The sequence below is a fragment of the Rhinolophus sinicus genome, linkage group LG05 (genome assembly GCF_036562045.2).
Source record: "Rhinolophus sinicus isolate RSC01 linkage group LG05, ASM3656204v1, whole genome shotgun sequence".
NCBI lineage: Eukaryota > Metazoa > Chordata > Mammalia > Chiroptera > Rhinolophidae > Rhinolophus > Rhinolophus sinicus.
In genome coordinates, this window is record NC_133755.1 from 108,687,185 (window position 1) to 108,709,321 (window position 22,137).

Genomic DNA, 22,137 nt, shown 5'->3' on the forward strand with positions numbered 1-22,137 from the left:
TAAAAACATTAATGACAATTGCCATGCGACCATTATCCAAATCATTATTGACTTTAAATCCGTAGCAGCAAAATTGACAACTATCATCTCCTAGTTGCAGCAACAGGCTCTAAAGCAAATACAACATTATGTAGTTAAATATTTTTCATTTTCCTCCTGAGCATAGAGCCAAAGTAGTTTAGCCAGTTTCCCTTGCTGTTAGGAAGGGCCATGAGATTGAGTTCAGAACAATGAATGTGGACACAAGTGATAAATTCTATTTCTTGGGCTTTACCCCAAACTCCAAAATATCCTGGGTGATCCTGCATGTTTTTTCTAATACTCTTTGCTACCTGGTTGTCAACTCCCAGGATGACTTCAAATACCTTTAGTGTCCTTTTTAATTACTTTAATATTCTTCACTTAGACTCCTTTAAACATTGGTTAAAACACAACTCAAATCATAAAGCATAAATTCTGATATATCAGGGTTGTTTTGTTTTGTTTTGTTTTAAACTATGGGAGAATATGAACCAAGAACATGACTACAAAGAAATACCACAAATGAACTAATTCTATCAAGTAATTCCAACTCTATAGTTTATTGCATTTAGATAATTAACTAGTTGAAATTATTATCCAATATGCAAATCCTTGTATTTGCTAAAGGAAAAATATTTTAAAATTTTGCATTTTAAATAAATTTAAAATATAAATTAATGTTTTCCCAATTTTCCTATAATACAAATAGGAAAGATTCTGCTTGTATTAGAAGAAAATGTAATTTGGACAGATAGAGTGACTTTCTTCCAATTAACTCAATTCTTCTCAAATTTATACTTGTAATGACCTTGGTAAAATATAAGAAAAATATAATCAGGTTTAAATTTTATATTTTAACATTAAATTTTATATCCTGAAAATGTAAAGAAAAAAAGCCTGTAGAAGCCAAAGTATCCCTCAGCTCCTTTAACCTTTCAGGATTTCCGTATCCTTAATTATCATTTTGACTATTTGGTGGTTATAGTAGTTCTACATCTTTTAAACACTGCTTTTTAAAAAAGGTAACACAAAACTTTAAAAGTCTGATGAATGATTTTATAATGATTATTAACCAATTGTCCACTCACATATCATTTGAACACATATTGCTTTTTATAACCAAATGCCAAGGCAAAAATATCTTGCTAAACCCAGTTTATGCCCAAGTATATCATTTCCCTGTCCTCCCAACTGCCTCCAAATGCTTTTACTTCTGTTTTGGATGAATCGGGGTCCCTAAATATATTAACCTCAGTACTCCATACTATTTCCCAAGGAATCTGTTGCTGTAGTCAGTATGAATAATGTGGCCCTATTTAGAGTCCACCATCAAATGCAAGGTCATCTAAATTCTCTACACTGATCTGCTGGTCTCACTTTCTACAGGTCCATCTTCTACACTGTTTCCGAAGTGGTCTCTCTCTAACACTCAAGTCAGATTATGCCATTCCTCTAATTAACATCCTTTAAGATTCTACAGGACTAATAAGAATAGTTTTCAAAGTGCTCTGGGAGGAGTTCCTTGGATTCTGTGGAGGTGTGTTTGGGCCACTACAGGAGACAAGAAGGCAGGTAGTGATGCAGGCACCTGCTGTTACTTTTCCAGGGCAATTCTACTTTGTTCATCTACTTTTTTACATATCATCATTTCATCTAAGATTGTTTGAAAAGTTATTCGGTATTATTTTTCAAAGAGAGGTAGAATTACTAATCTTGTGAATAGACTCCAATTATCTAATCCTCGCATACAAAGCTCTTTATGAGCTCTTCTCTACCAACCTTATCCTATGCCTCCCTATCGTTCCTTCTTCTTAAAACACTCCGATTCTACATGACTTCAGGCTTTGTCCAGCATCCACACTTTAGTACGTGCAGTGAACTCATTGAGAATGCCTACCTTCTCACCCTACTTCACTAGCAAATTTCAATGCCCTTCAGGTGTCAGCTTAATTACATGTCTGAGAAACCTCCCTTGGCTTGTACGTGTGCCTTCCTTACAACTCAATTATAATACATAACATTTTACATTAACTTTATTGATCTGCACATTTGTTTTATCACTAGATCTGTCAAACTTGGCTAATCAGAATCACTTGGAAAGTTCTTAAAAACACAGGTTCCTTAGCCATGCTAGAAACAACTGCAGTAGGCTATTTGGTATGTAAGGACTAGGTCTTTTTTCTCCTACCTTTATTCCAAGAATATTTGTTAAATAAAGTAGTTTCTCTAAGAAGATAGCATTTAACCAAAAATCATTTAAAAAGAGAGCTCTTTATTCATATGAACTCATTTCCTTACATGAAATTTATATATTTATTAGAAGAGCTGAACTGAATTCCTAAATAAATGTAAAAGATTTTAGAAAATAAAAATATGTCCTTAGTAATAACTTATGGTAACATGGACCAGAATACAATCTCTTTTTGTGAATTTTCAATTGTCTAAAGAGAGCAAATAATAGAAAGTAGTCATTCTTTTGGTTATCTAGCTTTTAGCTTGTTTTTGTATTGCGTGTTTAAGTTAGTTATCATCAGGAACTTTAACATTTAGATTATGATAAACATGACAAAACACATTATACAAAACACTTCATCACAACTTTAAGATCTTTAGACAACAATCTTTTGAAATTAACCTCACACTTCTTTGAAAAAGATGTATGAAGACTATCCTTTTCAGAAACATAACTTTTATTGCTTACTACTGCCCTCTAGTGAATTACTAGAGAATCAACAAGAGTAAAGACTTAAAATGCTTTCAGGTCATCATAACTGCTTCCAATTTTATGTTTCAACTTCCAAAAATAAATCACAATCTTTGTTTTAAAACCCAGAATGTTTTGAAAGAATGTATACAAACTACAAACCTTTGTAATACCTTCTTACACTGCCCAGTTTAAAACACCTTTTCCCTACATATCTCTGCTATGTCTAGGATGACAGTTTCCAATCTGTGAGCCTTGGATTACTGCCAAGGATCAACACCAAGCACTGCCTTTAAACTGAATACACGTCTTGCATACATTTGTAACTCCTATTATTCAAGGACATGTATGCTATTAGGACTAATGAAACAATTCCTTGAACATGTACTCAATAAATACTTCCTTTTTAAATATTCATTGATTCTAAGATCCACGTATTTTCTCACATCTCACATCAGTGAAGTCTGGATGCATCTTATAATCATTGGTTAGACAGAAGTCATGACACAGTTGTTATTACCTGCACATTCACAAATTTGGTCCTAGCTGGTAACAATGTAGTTACTTTTTAGTTGAGTTACATGCATTCTCGGTACAGCTATTGAGTTTAATTGCCACTTAAAAGGTCTTATAAGATAGCACTATGATTTGACATTGAAACAAAAAGTTAATGTATAAGGATAAATGGAAAAAAGGAGTAAATAATGAAGTAAATATTCACTGGAACAAATGAGCATAATTCTACATTATTTTTGCAAAGCAACAGTCAAGTGAGTGGTTTATAAGCTTAAGAAAGGAATATACTCGAGGTAACGTCAGAAACATGATGGCATGAGGGGTCCCTCTTGATCTCTCCCCTGGAAGTTACAATAAGTTGAACAGCTATAATTCAACAAAGGATTCCCTACACAACACAGAGAGATCCATGTATCAGAACATCTGAAGGTGGGTGAATTGAGGCGAACAGGGGAAGAGGGAAGGGAGAAGTGCAGAGACGGGGGCTGCAGGACGCAGCCCGGGCTCACTGTGGTCCTGGGAGAGGGAGGACTGAGACAGCACGTGCACTCTCTGTGGCCTCAGCAATCCTGCAATCCTGCCTGAGTGATCAGCATAGGATCAGCTGAACCCAGCAATTGGGCAGAGACCTCAGGGCAAAGACCGAATACAGAGGTGCTACAACTATGGTCTACCAGCCTTCATTGCCAGAAAACAGAGCCACAGAGCTGGCTGCCTCCCTCCACCATCCTACTGTTACCAGCAGACCCAGAAAATCTGTAGGAGTGTCAGATTAAAGAGCAGAATATGTACAGCCCTGAGAAATGGAGAGAAAGTTCCTGAGCGGCAGACACACACTGCAGCCACTAATGACAAAGGAGGAGATATAAGGGTGAGGCACCTGTGGTCTGCCAGTTGCTATTACTCAGAGAGCACAGACACAAACACATCAGCCACCTCTCCCAGCCCAGCCAAACTCCACCTTCCAAGGCTGATCCCAGCTGGAGCGCCCAGGGTTGATGAGGCGCACAGCTCTGCACCTGGCTACAGGGGCTGCACTGGGATCTCAGAGGTTCAGAACCTCACCGCCCACCACATCCTCCCACAGGGGTGGTGCCCTGAGACTGAGGCAATTTGGTCACAGATGAGAAATACACCTCCCCAAGAAATCTTCCACCGGGACAACCAGGAACAGGGAAAGAAAAAATAAAACACTCCAGGGCTACCTAATGGAAAACAAAAGAAAGCCTTTTTCCTATCAACCTGCTGTAGAATTCACTCGCCTAAATGCCCAAGAAAAGAAATAATTCATCAATTACCATGAATAACCAAGGTTACAAGACAGCTTGGAAAGAAAATTTAAAAATCTCCATATAATCAACTTGAAGACATAAAAATATGTGACTTAAATGACAGATAATTCAAGATTGCAGTTCTGAAAAAACTCAACTAGGTGCAAGAAAACTCAGATAGGCAGTTCAATGAACTCAGAAATAAAATCAAATAACAAAATGAATACTTTACCAAATATGCTGAAATTTTAAAAGAGAATAAAATAGAAATTCTGGAACTAAAGAATTCAATAAAAGTTAGGTGAAGAATGAAAGAGAGAGCTTAAGAAATAGAGCTGACTAAATGAAGGAAAGAATTAGTGATATTGAAGACAGAAATCCAGAAATGATGCAGACAGAAAAGGAGAGCGACTTGAGAGTTAAATAAATGAAAGAACTCTATAGGAACTATCTGACTCCATCAGAAAGAGGAATTAATAACAATGGGTATACCAGAAGAAGACAGGGAAAAGGGAACAGAGTCTATTCAAATAAATAGTCAAGGAGAACTTACCAAACTTATGGAAAGAACTGGATCCTCGAATCCAAGAAGTAAATATAACACCTAATTACCTCAATCCTAGCAGGCCTTCTCCAAGGTACATTATATTGAAGCTTTCAAAAATTAATGACAAAGAAATAATTCTCAAGGTAGCCAGGGAAAAGAAGACAGTAACCTACAAAGGAAAGCCTATTAGATTATTATCAGGTTTCTTGGCAGAAACTCTGTAAGTCAGGAGAGAGTGGAATTAAATATGCAAACTATTGAAACAGAGACAGTACCAGTCAAAAATAATATATCAAGCAAAGTTATCCTTTAGCTATGAAGGAGGAATAAAGACCTTTCCAGATATACAAAGCTTAGGGAATTTTCCACTACAAGGCCTTCATTGCAGGAAATACTGAAGGAGGTCACTCTACCTGAAACCAAAAGGCAAAAGGATACAAATCTATGAGTAAGATGACTAACAGGAACAGGAAATGGTAACCCTACACAGAATACGGCACTATACACTTAAACATAACATAAAGGGTAAAGGAGATAAAAACATAAAAGAAGAAAAAGAGAAGAAGACAATTTGCTACTGCAACTCAGAAATAAACTCACAGCATAAATAGGATAACTAGTGATAACAAAAACACAAAAAGGGAAAGGTAAGAAGACTATTTGCTATTGCAACTCAGAAATAAACTCATAGCATAAACAAGATAACTTGTGATAACAAGAACATAAAAGGGGAGAGGGAAAAGGTCTGAATTTGCAAAGGGAAATAGAAATGGACATTATTAACCAATGTCACCCCAATAAATTTAAAAAAAAAACAACTGTGTATATGAAACTTTCTTTTACAAACACTTAAAGATAACTACTCAAAAAAAAAAAAAAAAAAAAAGAAGTGGAAAAAAAAAAAAAAAAAAGTCCAGACACACTAAGCTACCAGAAAACAAAAGATAAAATGGCTATAGGAAATCCTCATATATCAATAATCACCCTAAATATAAATGGAATGAACTCACCAATAAAAAGGCACAGAATAGCAGATTAGATCAGAAAACAACACCCAACTACATGATGCCCACGAGAGAGACATCTCAGCTCCAAGGACAAATAGTCAATGTAAAAGAGTGGAAAACAATACTCCAAGCAAATGGCATCCAGAGAAAAGCGGGTGTAGCCATCAGTATGGCTACATATAAGTATGGCTGACAAACCAGACTTCAGGATAAAAAAGGTAACAAGAGACAAAGATGGACATTTCATAATGATAAAGGGGACAATATAACTCTTGAGAAGAAGACATAACTCTTCTCAATATATATGCTTCCAAAGAGAGAGCACCAAAATATATAAAGCAACTACTAAAAGAACTAATGAGAGAAACTGAAAAAAACACTGTTAAGCAGGGGACTTAAATACTCATTGACAGCTATAGATAGATCATCCAAACAGAAAATCAATAAGGAAATATCAGCCTTAAATAACATATCCAGACCAAATGGACATAACTAATATTTACAGAGCCTTTCATCCTGGAACACTAGACTATACATTCTTTTTCTAGTGCACATAGAAAATTCTCAAGGATAGACCATATGTTGGGAAACAAAACTAGCCTCAGCAAATTTAAGAAGACTGAATTCATACCAAGCATATTCTCCAACCACAATGCTTGGAAATTAGAGATTAACTGCAAAAAGAAAGTGGGAAAAAACACAAATATGTGGACATTAAACAACATGTTATTAAAGAATGACTCGGTCAAATAAGAAATAAATTGAGAGATCAAAAGATACATAGAAACAAATTAGAAAGAAAATGCACTGCATCAAAATTATTAAAAGGGAAATAATAATAACAAGCCTATCTCAACAAACAAGAAAAATCCGAAATAAATAACCTAATATTACATCTTAAGAACTAGAAAAGAACAAATGAAACCCAAAGTCAGTACAAGGAAGGAAATAATAAAAAATTACAGCAGAATTAAATGAAATAGAGAACAAAAAGACAACAGAAAAATTAATGCAACAAAGAGCTGGTTCTTTGAAAAGATTAATAAAATTGACAAACCCTTGACCAGACTTACTAACAAAATCAGAAATGAAAGAGGAGAAGTAACAATGGACACCACAGAAATACAAAGGATCATAAGAGAATACAGTGAAGGACTATATGCCACCAAATTCAATAACCTAGAAGAAATGGACAAGTTCTTAGAAATACATAACCCACCTAGACTGAATCACAAGGAACTGGAAAATCTAAACAGACCCATCAACAGAAAGGTAATTGAAACAATCATCCAAAACTTCCCCAAAAGCAAAAGCCCAGGACCAGATGGCTTCACTAGTGAATTCTACCAAACATTCAAAGATGATTTAAAACCTCTCCTCCTCAAATTCTTCCAAAAAACTAAAGAAGAAGCAATACTTCCTAACTCATTTTATGAGGGCAAGATACCCTGATACCAAAACCCTGTAAAGACAGCACAAGAAAAGAAAACTACCAACCAACATCTCTGATTAATACGGATGCAAAAATTCTGAATACAATACTAACAAATTGAATACAACAATACATTAAAAAGTTTATACATCACGATCAAGTGGGGTTCATTCCACGGGCATACATGGTTCAATATACACAAATCGATCTATATGATACACCACATAAACAAAATAAAGGACAAGTTATATATCGATAGATGAAAATACAGCATTTGACAAGATACAACATCCATTTATGATGTAAACACTTAATAAAATGGGTATAGAAAGAAAAGTACCTCAACATTAAAGGTCACATACTACAAACCCTCAACCAGTATCACACTTAATGGTGAAAAACTGAAAGCTTTTCCCCTACAATCAGGAGCAAAACAGGCATGCCCCCTGTCACCACTGCTATTCAACATAGTATTGGAAGTCCTAGCCAGAGCAATCAGGCAAGAGAAAGAAATGAAGGCATCCAAATTGCGAATGAAGAAGTTCAATTGTCACTGTCTGCAGATTTTTTATATAGAAAATCCTAAAGACTCCCCACTAAAAAAACAAACAAACAAACAAACGAAAAAAAAAAAACTATTAGAAACAATAAACACAGTAAAGTCACAGGAATTAAAATCAATGTACAAAAATCCATTCCATTCTTATATATTAACAATGAAATTTCAGAAAAATAAAAAAAATTATTTTTGCAATTGCAACAAAAAGAATAAAATACTTAGGAATAAACTTAACAAAGGATGTGAAGGACCTCTGCACTGAAAATTCTAAAACATTAAAAGAAATTGAAAAAGGAAATGGAAAGATTTTCCATGTTCATGGATTGGAGGAATCAATACAGTTAAAAAGGCCATACTACCGAAAGCAATATAGATTTAATGTAATCCCCATCAAAATCCCAGTGACATTTTTTTTCAAGAAATAGAACAATAACTCAAAATGGATCAAAGACCTAAACATAAGACCTGAAACAATAAACTTCACAGAGACAACATAGGTACTAAATTTATGGACCCTGGATTCAGAGAGGATTTTATGAATTTGACCTCAAAGATAAGGGAAATAAAAGCAAAACTGTATCAAACTAAAAAGCTTCAGCACCACAAAAGAAACCGTCAACAAAACAAAGAGGCAACCAACTAAATGAAAGAAGATATTTACAAACAACACCTGATGAAGGACTAATATCCAAAATATATAAAAAACTCACACAACTCAACAACAACAAAAATAAGCAATCCAATTTAAACAGGGCAGAGGACATAGACACTTCTTCCAAAAAGACATAAAAACGGCCAACAGATATATGAAAAAATGCTCAACTTCACCGGCTATTAGGGAAATGCAAATCAAAACCACAATGAGATACCACCTCTCACCTGTTAAAATGGCTATTAGCAATAAAACAAGTGTTAGAGAAGTTGTAGAGAAAAAGGCACTGCTGGTGGGAATGTATTGGTACAGCAACTATGGAAAACAGTATAGAGGTCTCAAAAATTTAAGAATATAATTACCATACGACTCAGCAATCCCTCTTTTGGGTATTTACCCAAAAAACCTGAAAACATTTATCTATAAGGATATATGTACTTCTATGTTCACTGCAGCATTATTCATGGTGGCTAAAACATGGAAACAACAAAAGGGTCCTTTGATAGCTGATGGGATAAAGAATATGTGGTACATATATACAATGGAATGTTACTCGGCCATAAGAAAAGATGAAATACTGCCATTTGTGACAACATGGATAGATCTTGAGATTATCATGCTCAGTGAAGTAAGTCAGACAGAAGAAGTCGAGAACCATATGACTTCACTCATATGTGGAACATAAAACTGAAATCAACAAATGAACAGGACAAACAAAGAAAAAAATTCATAGCTACAGACAACAGTTTAATGATTACCATAGAGTAAGGGTGGAGGAGGGAAGTAGAAGAGGGTAAAAGGTGTCAAATATACGGCAATGGAAGAAGAACTGACTCTGGGAGGTAAATAAACAATGCAATACATCGATGATGTATTACAGATATATACACTTGAAACCTATATAATTTTATTAACCAATGTCACCCCAATAAATTTAAAAAAAAGGAATATACTCAAAGTAGAAGGCCATTTTGCTACTTAAATAAATGCAAAACTATAGCTTTTCACATGGCAAAATAAGAAACCACAACAAAACAAACAACAACAAAACAACTTAAATTTACACGATGGGTGTGTTAGCAGCTTCAAAGAAAATCCAAAAGACGAGTGGAGCTCTCAAGGAAAGCTCTGTCATTAATTCTCTTAATATCATGCGAGTAAAAGACAATCTTGTATAGTAAAACCAGTACATGAATAACCAATCAAAAACAGTGATTCAGAAGCCTTACATCCCAAATGTGAAGTTTTAGGAATACCTTTCCAATTTATTTCACTTGTATTTTCCTTGTTTTGTATGCAGACGAGTGATATGATATTTTGAATTACTTATGTAAAAAAACTTCTTTCACTAAATATAAAACAAAAATTATAAATGATAAAAAAACATGGGCAGGGATCTTTCCGTTATAGTGGTACATAAAATAGAGGTGCATCTTACAATCAGTGTCACAGACTCAACGAAACAATACACATGGAAAGCTGAGAAATTTTACTTTTAAAGAGGATGTCTGTCTTCAAAGATTACTGAGAACCACTGCTTGATTTATTTCTACTTTTGAATCCTTAATCTCTTACTTATTTTTCTTTAATCCATTAGTTTATATTTTATACCACATGTATACACATTAATACACACACACACACAAATAAAATGCATAAACATCCTGAAGGACACGTTTGATTTTTCACTCTAAGTGCATATAATAAAAAGTCTAGTGGTCACTGCTTCTATAGGCACTTCAGTAGTCCATATAGTATATTACATTTTTATGAAAATATCATTATTCAACATTTCCCCACTTGATGGCACCAAAAAATTAAAATATCTACATAAATATCTTAGCCTAGAGGCTTCTTTTTTTTCTTTAACTTAAAAAGTATCAGATTCTCTTTCAATTTAAGCTGGAAACAAAAGGCAAGCTGATAATGTTGTTTGACATTGTTCTTCTCCTAAAATTGAGCACCCAATTATTTGGCTATTCCTTAAGACGTGGTACAGTGGATATAATCTTGGAAAAATTTAAATAAGCAACTGGTTTCTAAACTAAACAATAATGCATATCTAAGAAATTCACTGTACTAAAATATACATTACAAAACTTCTAGTTTCAATACTAATGGTTACAGATTCTATAACAGGCATGTTTTTACATTTAATAACTATTTGTACTCAGGGTCAAAGTACACTAAGTATTAACTTCCCACTTGGGGTACTTTAATTAAAATTAAACCTCTTCTACTTCCTTGAATATGTACTATACCCTCCCTCTTCCATACTCCACCATGAAAAGCCCATAACAAGTTAGGAGAAAAATTTGCATCTGCAAGTAAATATGATAAATAGTATTATTAACCACATATCTATAATAAAACCACCTATCTATGTATAGTTGATTTTCAAGCACTTTTTAATAAAATTTGAGCATTATTGGCCCATTTTTACAGATGGGGAAGTTAGGGTTCAGATATTATATTTTACATCAAGACTCACACTCATGACTACTCTCAGCTATACACACCATGCTGCCCCCATAAACAAGGTCTCCTCTATCCTACCCTTTTTCCTCTCTTTATATATTCAGTAGTAAAACTGGCCAGACTATGCTCTGGCAGTAAAAATTGCCCACTGAGTTTTGAGCATATCTTGTAGTGCTATTTAAATGATGTTTATCTGTCTACACATATCCAAGTAACCACCAACCGTGAATGCCTTTTTGACTTACTTATCTTTTCACAATACACATTCTCATTGATGGTGATACAATTGCTGTTAGTATCTAATTTACTATCCCTGCAAGAGGAAAGACTGGGAACTATAGTTTGAACCAAATGGAACAGTGAATATTCAACAATTTGAGCTATTAGTGACTATTGAGTGGCCTAATAGATTCCAAGATTTGGTGAAAGTTTTAATTAAATCTTCGTAACCTTATAAAAGATTATTCCCACTTTAGAGATGACTAAACTCAGATGGTAAAATAGTTCAAGGGACCCATGGATTTAAGAGGGATCACATTTAAGCATCTCCACCAAGAATCATAATTTTATTGCTTATGCTACTTAAAGAAAATACGTACTATAACTCCTGGGTAGTTTGATCTTGATATCCTGTTACATTGGACCCTCTGCCTGAGTCTTACACCTTAAGTGGCGCCTCTCTATTCAATATATCTTCCATATCTTTCTGCTTTCCAGTCTCAGCCTCATCATAAGGGTTCTCTGATTGTTTTCTCAATGTCCTTCAGCCCAGCTCTCTGGTTCTAGAAAAGTAAAGCTCTTCTAAGGATATCTTAACTAAGTCATTGTGATTATTTGGTTTAATTGATTGCTTAAATGATAATTTTCAGTTTCAATTTTAATATAAAATATTATACTTTGAAATATATATCTTTACAATACTATTGTTCCTACAGGAAGATCTCTTTCAAAGATTTTAAATAATGTCACACATTTTTCCCACTCCCACTTAACATCCCAGTTTTTTTCAGTGCCACCACAGTAATACTGTTAAAACGTTAGTCAGTCTCTATTATGTTTCCATTTAAAACTTTCCCAGTACTTCCTAATCTCAAGCAAAGTAAAATTCAAAATCCCAGCTATGGTCCATAAGGCTCTAGGTAACATTGCCTCTGACTATTTCTCGTCTAAACTTCGGCCATTCTTTCTGGTCAACTGGGCTCCAGCACACTGGCTTTGCCTCCTTGCTATTATCTGATACTGCATACATGTGCTATCTCAGGATTTTGCACTTACTCTTTCTTCCCTCATGTCTGGCTCTTTCAGTTCACTCAGCTCTCTGTTCAAATGTTAGAGAAGCCACTCTTGACCTTTACAGAAAAACCAGCCTCCATTATTGTCTATCCCCTTACACTGCCTTATTTTATTCATAGCATCTATCACTTGACCGTAGGGAGGTAATTTTCCATGAGTCTCATTTCTGTACATCTTGCAAGTCAGGTACTGATTGCCTCCCCCACTCCTTTTTTCTGTATTATCTTTTCAAGGATGTTTGTACAGCAAATTACCTTAGAAGACAAAAACACCATCTTCCTCTGGAGCAAAGAGCAGGCACGCCTACTGTCCGTAATAAAAGATTCAGCTTCCCTAACCCAAGGTTCCTCTGCTATGTGAAAGTCTCATCTGATGCTGTTCACATTGCCCCATGGCAATTGGGATTCAGGGAACTGACACACGAAAATGCTCATGCTATGGCTACTGCTACGGTTCTAAGTTATATAAAGTTCTTTGTTTCTAACCCAGAAGTCTTGCTTCGATAGGCAACATCCATGAAACTGCAGCAGGCTGCAAGTAGGGTAAAAGCTTAGACCTTTCATAATTCTTGATATTGCCTTACATATCAGTTTCCTGTTTTCCATTTTTTTCTCCTGCCTAATCTTTCATTGACTAGTACATATTTATTTCCCTTATAGTTTTCAAAGCACTTTTACAAACAATATTATTTGACCTTCAAAAATCCCTAAGAGGCATTTTCTATTACCATTTAATGGGGCAGACACTGACCCAGCGAGGCTAAAAGACAAACCCAAGATCAGTATAACAAATCTGTCACAGAATAGCAATTAGAGTGCCATTCTAACTCTTAATTCATTACTAACTCATGATTGCTTCTTAAAAGACAAATAACTCATATGCTATGCATATGTTTTGTAAGATGGGAAGATAATTACCCACTGATATCAGATGGCTAATTGCTCGTGTAGTAATGCATGACAAAAACAAAAATGGTAATAATAAAACTGAGTATCCAAATAAGCACCAGAAACATATCAAAATGCATGTATTTTAGATTTCTTTCATTATACATTATGACACAAATGATTATATAACAAAACTAGATTCTATCATACTAATAGCCCATTTCTTTTATGTCTTAAGGAAAACATATTGAAACAACAAAAAAGGTTTTCTTTATAACCGGCATTTTCCATCACTGCAAGAATCAAGAATGTTCTAAATATAAACTCCATTAATCTGAAAAGATTCCAGATAATTTAAAGCTTCATGCACAACTCTTTTGGGAAATAGGTAAACAGGCATTTATTACTAGCTGTTTCTCTGTAGTTTAGTGAAAAACTCAAAAACTACTCTGTATACAAGTTTGTCAGGTTATTATAATTCATAGCTTACCATTTCCAGAAAGACGGGGGAAAAATCAAAGTCTCTAAGATTGGATTACATATACTAGAGAATATCAAGTTACATTAAAATATCTGATTTTAAAAGCCCTATACCCCTAAGTAAGATAAATTTACTGAATCAGTAACTGATATTGACCTATGGTTTAGAGTTCTAGTGTGCTTATAAATCACTAAATCTATTATTGCTTGGTTATAACCACCTTCAAGGTTCACAATATTTGTTGTAATATTTGTTTCTGAATATTAAATTTCACAAATACAGATAAAATGATTGTGACTAAGTAGTTAAAAATTAACCCTCTCCTAAAGTAAAGAAAACTCAAGAAAAAAGATGGAAGCACTAAAATATTAAAGAGGAAAATAGAATAAAGTTGAATATATGACAAGTATTTTTTTTTAAATTGCTTCATAAAGTGATTCTCTAATTTTAACTTAACGATCACCATTATACTTACTGTGTAAGTTATAGCTGCCAACATTCCAATCAAGGTCAGAGAACTAATGGAAAATGACAAGGCAGCTAAACCATCTGCAAAGGAAGAAAAACACTATTAAAAATGCACATATACACTATTCAAATGTATTCCTTCGTCCTTGAAGAGCTAACTCCAAGTGGAGCAAAGAGTTTTTAAATGGCTCTTTACAAATTGATTTGTAAAAAATCTTTCAGACTAAGATGCTCTTTCCTTCACCTCTTAAAATTAAAGAGGAAAATTACTGCCTAATTATTGAGCCTAAAACAAAATCAGCAAAATACTAGATGCTCAAAAGGTAGCAAAAAATTTTCCTGGCCTTTCTCAATGGCAGACCTTGAGAAATAGCATTACATAGGAAAGCCACTGACCTTGAGGCTTCCTTGCCTCTTTCCTCAATCTTGATACTCCTAGTTTATTCTTAATTTTCAAATAAATTTTTAATATACATCCTAAAACTAAAATCTTAAAGGGTTTATTTCACTCAACTTGAAAGGAGCTAGCTGGCCCATTTGGCAGGAAAAAAAAGAAAAAGATACAGCAAACAGAAAATAGATTCAAACGTAACACCAAAACAGAAAAACTATGTTAACAAGTTAGATTTCAGAAATTATTTAAAAGACACCAATGGGCAAGGAGCACAGGTGACACTTTCAAATAAATATACCAGCTTATGCAATAAAATATTATGCAAATTATAATATTCTTAAATGGGAGTAATATTAATTTTTCTAGTTTTCATATAGGTCCTATTGGACCTGTAGTGATGTAGTTTAAATGCAGGTCCTGTGGAATTAAACATATTTTTTATTAACTTAATGTATCAATATTAATTTCTCATAAATAATAAAATTAGAATACTCTATCTTCTTAAAAATGATATCTGTTTTACATAACATTTGAAGAGATCATATTATTAACAAATTCACAAATTAAGCAAGGCAAATTTTATACTATTTTTATCAAAGACATTGAAGCTATTACTAGAAGTATCAACATAAGGTGTACATATGACTAGGAGAGGTCTGACATTTAGCTGATACCAATTTTAAGGTACCATCACTTATAAAATACATCCCAAAATTAGAGATAATAAAAATGTGAAAAAAATATGCATCTTAGAATTGATAAAATGGAGTATTATGCTAACATATGTAGGCAATTAAAAAAGTTAATATTACTAATACTGATAAGCAAAATGTACTCTAGGATATGATGTTTAAGATCTGAAATAAAAAAAACATTAAGATTAAAGAGAATGAAATTACAGAAATTAGAATAATGCTACCTACACAATCAGTGATTCAAGTTATACTAATACTCAAAGACTAGCATGACTTATAGAATAGGCAGAAGAGTACCTACTCAAGAGACCTGGAAGAGTTAACTGCAAGATAAGAAGCAATTTATTTCTCAGCAATAGGATCAGGTGCATAAAACCTGACAATTCAGTATTAGTAGATGCCAGGCCTGCTATCTTTATTCTTGCTAGTATCAGCAAGATATTAATGGACCACAATTTACAAGATGAAAACTTAAGTGGAAAGCAGGAAAATTAAGAAGTTGTACAGCAAAGATTCCAAGACTTAATTTAATCATTGTTTAATATTGTATCTGGGTAAAGAGAAAGAAGTGCTGATCAAAGGGTGTACAGGACCTATTAAAAAGAATAAATACAAAAGCAATAAAATTTTTCAGCATAATGTTTATAAGTATGCTAGTTTTCTCTGAAAATAAAGTTACTATGTTCAAATTCACATAAAATTCTGAGTAATAAGAACACATTCTTATTTGATATCAGTTTCTAATGCTAACTATATTTTTCAATGATTAAACAATTTTCTTAACTTAAGCTGCTAAGCCTGACTATTTTCTTTTCCTTCAAAAACCAAGGTCATGTTGATTAGGTTCAAGAAAGCTCTTGAAAAAGCAATCCCAATATGTTTTGGTGAGATGAATTTATATTATTTCATCCACACAAAACCTCTGCAATTTATATTCCACATAAAAGATTACATAACCACGATCAAACAGCAATATAAGATCCTCTCATTAGTTAAAATTTTAAAAACCAACATATCTAGCACATTTCTTTAACATATTATTCTATATAATCCAAAGTGAATTAGAGGCCATATAGAAACTGTAAGACCTTCACTGCTAAAATACTTGGAAGATTTTCTTTTCAACAAAGTAATTTTATGAAGAAGTCAAAGGACTAGCTACATAATAGCTAGATGACTAAGTGAGTCTTAACAGCACAAAACTTCTAATTTGTGTAGCATATTTTTAACCACAAGTTAAAACAATTGTGCAGTTAAATTCTTAACAGCATAAAAACAGGCTACTCAAAAAAGTCCCGAGGATCATGTAACATAATTATGGATTTTGATTTTTTTTTTCCAAAGAATACTTACGACTACTTCCAAGTTCTTCAAACAGGAACTTCACTTTTTCCCACTCTGTAGAATTTTTATTATTGGGAACATTCAATGGAACAAAAGCACTACAAAGGAGAAAATAACTCTGTTAAATGGTTTTAAAGATAAAAAGTCGAATAGAAGGAAACGGTCTGAAACTCAATTTTTAGTAATTTTTTTAAACAAAGATCATCTTTCCCTCCAAAAAAATTAGCAAATAAAATTTGCACCACACACAGAGGATATAAGAAGTTTCTTACCTATGTGTTTACTATATCACAAATTTGTTTTAATACTTTTATTACTGCTTTCAGTATAATTAGTTTCCTTTGTAATCCTATTTATTTTTTGAATTAAAAAATGTTTTGAGAAGGAGCCATAGGCTAAAGATGGTCAAAAAGGTCTATGGCATAGAAAAGGTTAAGAATCTCCTATGTTAATCAGGGGAACAGAATATAAATATATGTAATGATTTCATATATTTATATGCATAGAAAAAAATAGAAAGGAACTATACCAGAATAAACAGTTAATATCTCGTTGTAGGACTAGGAATGATTTTCACTTTCTTCTTAGTATTTTTCTATATCTTGCAAGAGTGTACCAAATACACATAATGAAAATAGTTTCTATTTTACTTTTCAATCCACAGCTGAAGGGGGACCCTGGAAGTAACAGTGATAGCTAAGCTTCCCAACAGCTTAGGCTGGAAGAAAATGGAGGGAGGGAGAGAAGGAAGGAGGGGCAGCCATTTGTTATCTAGCTCAGAAACAAGGACACAATCAAGAGATTAAGGTAAAGTGCTGAGTATTCCTTAGATTGTAAATGTGGAGGATCAAAGTATATAGGAAGTAACTCTATCACTACCTTTTTTCCAACTCTATTTTAATTATAAGCAAAGCAGTAATATCTATCTTCTTTTGTAAAGAGGAAATACTGAATGAGTTTAACAATATGTTAAAGTATCTGCTCTGATAATGTATGCATGTAAAACAAAGCAATTATTCTAATTTTTTTTTTAATTTTAGAAACCTTTACTCTTTGGTACTACTGATCCTTTTTATTCTTATAAAAAGATGAATGCATCAAAGCATGTCAGGAGGTTATTTAAACTACTATTTGCATTTATGTCAATTTACTACAACTCTTCTTAATCTTGACTTATTTCTTACCAACTTTTAGAGAGAAAAGTGATTACACAGAGGAATATAGCAATAAATGTAAAAAGTTGGTTATTTGTTGTCTTGACTATAAAATCAAAAACAATTCAACAAAAGCAGTAGGGTGGAATAAAAAAATGCATATTATATTTCTGTAATGATATTAACTATTTTATTAGCATTTGAACAAAAACATAAACCAAGCAAGAAAAAACTATCTATATAATGTCCCTCTATATTTTTTGAACAGAGATTTTTTCCAGATATATTTATATTTTGAACTTGTTAGCTGGGAATAACCACTTTTGTGATATGGGAGAAAACTACGTTGTACAAAATATCACCTATAGTACTATTAAAAGAGAAATAGGTATTACAAATAGGTATTACTAAAAATCGCATGCATACCTAGAATATTAAATATCTATGTCAGTTTTAAGTAATCAAAGTTTCTGTCCAGTGGTAGAAATAAATTTGTTAAGTCTTGCTCTTGATGATACTTTCATGTTCAAAACTCCTGAGCTGGTTCTTCACCAGTTCAAATATTTAACAGAGAATAACACCGGAGAAAACTTTATAGGAGTATTAAAAAAAAAAAAAGTTAAATCTCCCACCACACACATAAAAAACAGTTAAATGGCTCAAACTGCTGTCAGAATGACTTCAGGAAAATGTTTATTCATAAGAGGTCCAGCATAGAGTTAACATTTTAGTACTTATTGTTATTTTAGGTAGGAACTAGAGGGAGTAACAAAAGCAGAAACCAAAGCAGGTTCCTTAGCAACCTTGCCAATAGTTTTGTACAATCTAAGAAACAGACGTAAAGTATTTTCACATAAACTAAGACAAACATCCATAAGCAGAATTCACAAAAATTATAACTAAATGTCTAGATACCCTGAGCAGTAATACTCAAAACATTTAACAACCAATATGGCAAAGACATTGATGAATCAACCTTAATTCTGAAAGACCCTGTTGAACCAGGCTTTATTCTTCAAATGGGCCCAGGATGGGGAAAGAAGACTCAGGAAGGCAGAGCAGCAGCTGAAGGATATGGAAGCATTTCAACCTTTTAACAACCAGAAGGGGCAAACCAGTTTCACTGACCAAATACCAGCCCTATAGACAAAGGTCTATAAAACAAAAAGGAATACCTCCTAACAGATGCAAAGGCAACTGAGGTCAGATGAGTCTGGAATACATGCATCAGTTTTGATGAGAAGATAGCAGTTAAGATTATCAGGCATTTGCTAAATGGTTATGACATAAAAAATGGTGATCAACTTTTGGTTAGGGGTTCTTGCTACATTACATTTGTGTGGTAGAAAGGTATACTTTCTTAATCTCTGTCCCTCTCAAAAAAAAAAAAAAAAAGACACATGGTATTAGATCAAGATAAGAACTTGAGCCTTGTAAGATCAAAAATTTCCCTCATACTCTTGAAAACAGTAAAACTGAAAAACTACTTAGTAAAAATATTTTATACCCAATCTGACTCACTGAATAAGATAAATACAGATGATTATCCCTTCAGGAAAAGACAAAGGAAAGGCTAATGAATTTCAATAGATTTAAAATTAATTTAGCAGAATTGAAAATAGAGAATTCATATATGGAAGCCCTAACCACCAACATAAGGATATGTGGCTACTAGGCCTTCAGGTAGGTAATTAAAGTTAAATGAGGTCCTAAGGGTAGGACCTTCCGGATGGAATTGGTGTCCTGATAAGAGGAACAGATACCAGAGAGCAGTCTTTCTACCCCAGTGAGAACACACAGGAAAGAGCATGTGAGGACACAGTGAGTAGGTGGCTGGCTGTCCAAGAGCCAGGAAGAAAAACTTGCCAGCACCTTGATTATGGACTTACGGCATTCTGATCAGACCAATGCAATATACATGTAATTCATCTTTTTTTTTTTTTAATCTAATCTGCTGACTAATTTCTACTCTTTCAAATTTCAATTCAAATATTACTTCCTCTTAGGTCTTCCCTGATTCTGCAAGGTAGAATTCCTACAGCAAAGGGTAGACACTTACTATTCCACCATCAACACCTCTTATTAGAGCACTTAAATACTGCAATTCAAGTTATTTGCATCTCTAACCACTGTGAACACTGAGGACAGAGACCAAGACCCTCCATCTTTCTCTCTAGGATCCTGCACACTACCCAACATGCAAGTGCTCCAAAAATGTTAGCTGCATTAATTAATCAAACCTAGATCACATTTGTGCCATAAAATTATCTCTTTGACCAAAAGTACATCACTTAACAAAAACTAGTAATATGTCACTTTCAAGAAAATTTCAGGAAATTTAGTCGATCACTTAACCTAAATGTGTACCTCAATTCAAATATTTACATATGGTAATAAGAACACTATCCTGTATAACAAAAATACTACTAGTGTTTTATTCCCAAACTTCAGACTTGGGAAATATAGGAATGCACATACTCGCTCCTATGTCTATTCCCTAAGCTGATAGATGACTCTGCTTCAAACATCAATGAGAAAATGGAAACCAATCAGAGAGGAACTCTTTCGATTGCATACCAAACTTAGGAACCTACCTGAATCTCTTTTCATTTTTTATCCCTCTTATAACAATAGAGGAAATATCATTCCACCTGAATCAAAGCCTTTCACCTATATAGGTGCGTTGGATGCCATTCCTTCTGGCCTGTTATCCACCTGATAGCCAACATTATCAACTCAACTACAAAAAGGATCCTAGTAATGAGAAAGGCACAGGGAGGCACAGGGAGTAATATTTATCAATCAGTGTCTTATGGCTCACATTTTACTAAGGATAAAACTCATTCTCTCATTGGAGTTAGGTATTGCTACTGGAAGACCAGAAACTAAAATCTGAGTTTCCTAATGCCTGATCTAGTGGCTTACTCAGTATCTCTTCCTGAATGACTGTAAAACTTACCATGAACCAAACTGAGCTTCTGATATTCTCCCACCAAACCTGCTCCTCCTTCAGATTTGCCTGTCTCAGTTAATGGCAATGTCACCCTTCCTGTGTAGTAAAGAATTTGGTCTTGCCCAAAAAGAGGTCTAAATTTTGCCAATGGCTCTGAGAGGGAATTATGTCACACCTGATAGGAGTGTCTTCGTTTAGGGCAGAGGCTGGCACACCCAATCTTAGGTGGTGGGCCAGAGAGACCAACCCTGGGATTTAAGGTGGGGGCTTCTGATCATGTGGCATCAGTTAACCTGGAGGTTGAGATAACTACATGGGCAATCCACCAGGGATGCTACATAAACACCAAGGTTCTTGTGAGCCTCTCTGGTCAGCATTACTCTATGCACAATGTCAGAGGTCGATGCCAGAAAGGTAACATGTTCTGAGGACAATAGACGCTTCATATCTGGAATCCTCCCAGACTGTCCCATGCTTCTTATTTTGGTTGATTTTACCCTGTATTTATATCTGTAATAAATGGTAACCATGAATGTAATTGCTTTTAGTGGGTTCTGTGATTCTTTCTAGAGAATTATCAAACCTGAGGGTGGATTTAGGAAGCCCCCAAAATTAGTTGGTATCAAAAGTGAGAGAAGCATTCCTCAGATGTTGTAGTCTAACTAACTCTGACTACGTGCATTCCCAATTCCTCTTTCTCTCATACTCCAACTATCTGACCTATCAGAAAATCCCACTGGCTCTCTCTCATGATAGGCAGAAATACATCACTAGTGCTACCATCATACCTTGCCTTGGTTATGGCAATAACTTCCCAACAGATCTCATGTTTCTACCTTTACCTCCATAAAGTCAAATCTCAAAACACCATCCAGAGTTGCTTTTAAAATGTCAGTTGTTCACTCAATGACAAAAGCCCTCTGATAGCTTCTCATCTCCCTCAGAAGAAATGCCAAAGTCCTTACAATGGTCTATGATGCCCTACTGAATCGGGCAGCTCTAGTTACCTCTGACCGTATCTTCAGCTCCTCCATGTTTCATTCACTCCACACCAGCCACACTAGTTTCCTCACTTTGTCTGGAACATGCAGACACTTTCCTGCCTCAGGGCTTGTCACTTGCTCTTGGCTCTGACTGGAATGCACTTCTCCCCACATATATTCATAGCTCCCTCTTCCTTCAAGTGCTTCTCAGCATTGCCTTTGCTAAAATTTCACACCCCTAACACACCTATTTTATTTTCTTTCCCTGTCTCCCTAATGCCTCCTAAATGTATGCTCC

General features: G+C 34.2%; 1 protein-coding gene across 1 annotated transcript in view; it reads right to left on the minus strand.

The window, feature by feature from the left end:
* Window positions 1-22,137, minus strand: part of LMBRD1 (LMBR1 domain containing 1) — a 91,341-nt gene that overhangs the window by 38,593 nt on the left and 30,611 nt on the right. Inside the window, exons 6-7 of the mRNA XM_019749339.2 lie at window positions 16,759-16,847; window positions 14,324-14,397 (exon numbers count right to left, since the gene is read on the minus strand). Of these exons, the coding sequence (XP_019604898.1) occupies window positions 14,324-14,397; window positions 16,759-16,847 (163 nt within the window). The remainder of the gene's footprint in view (window positions 1-14,323; window positions 14,398-16,758; window positions 16,848-22,137) is intronic.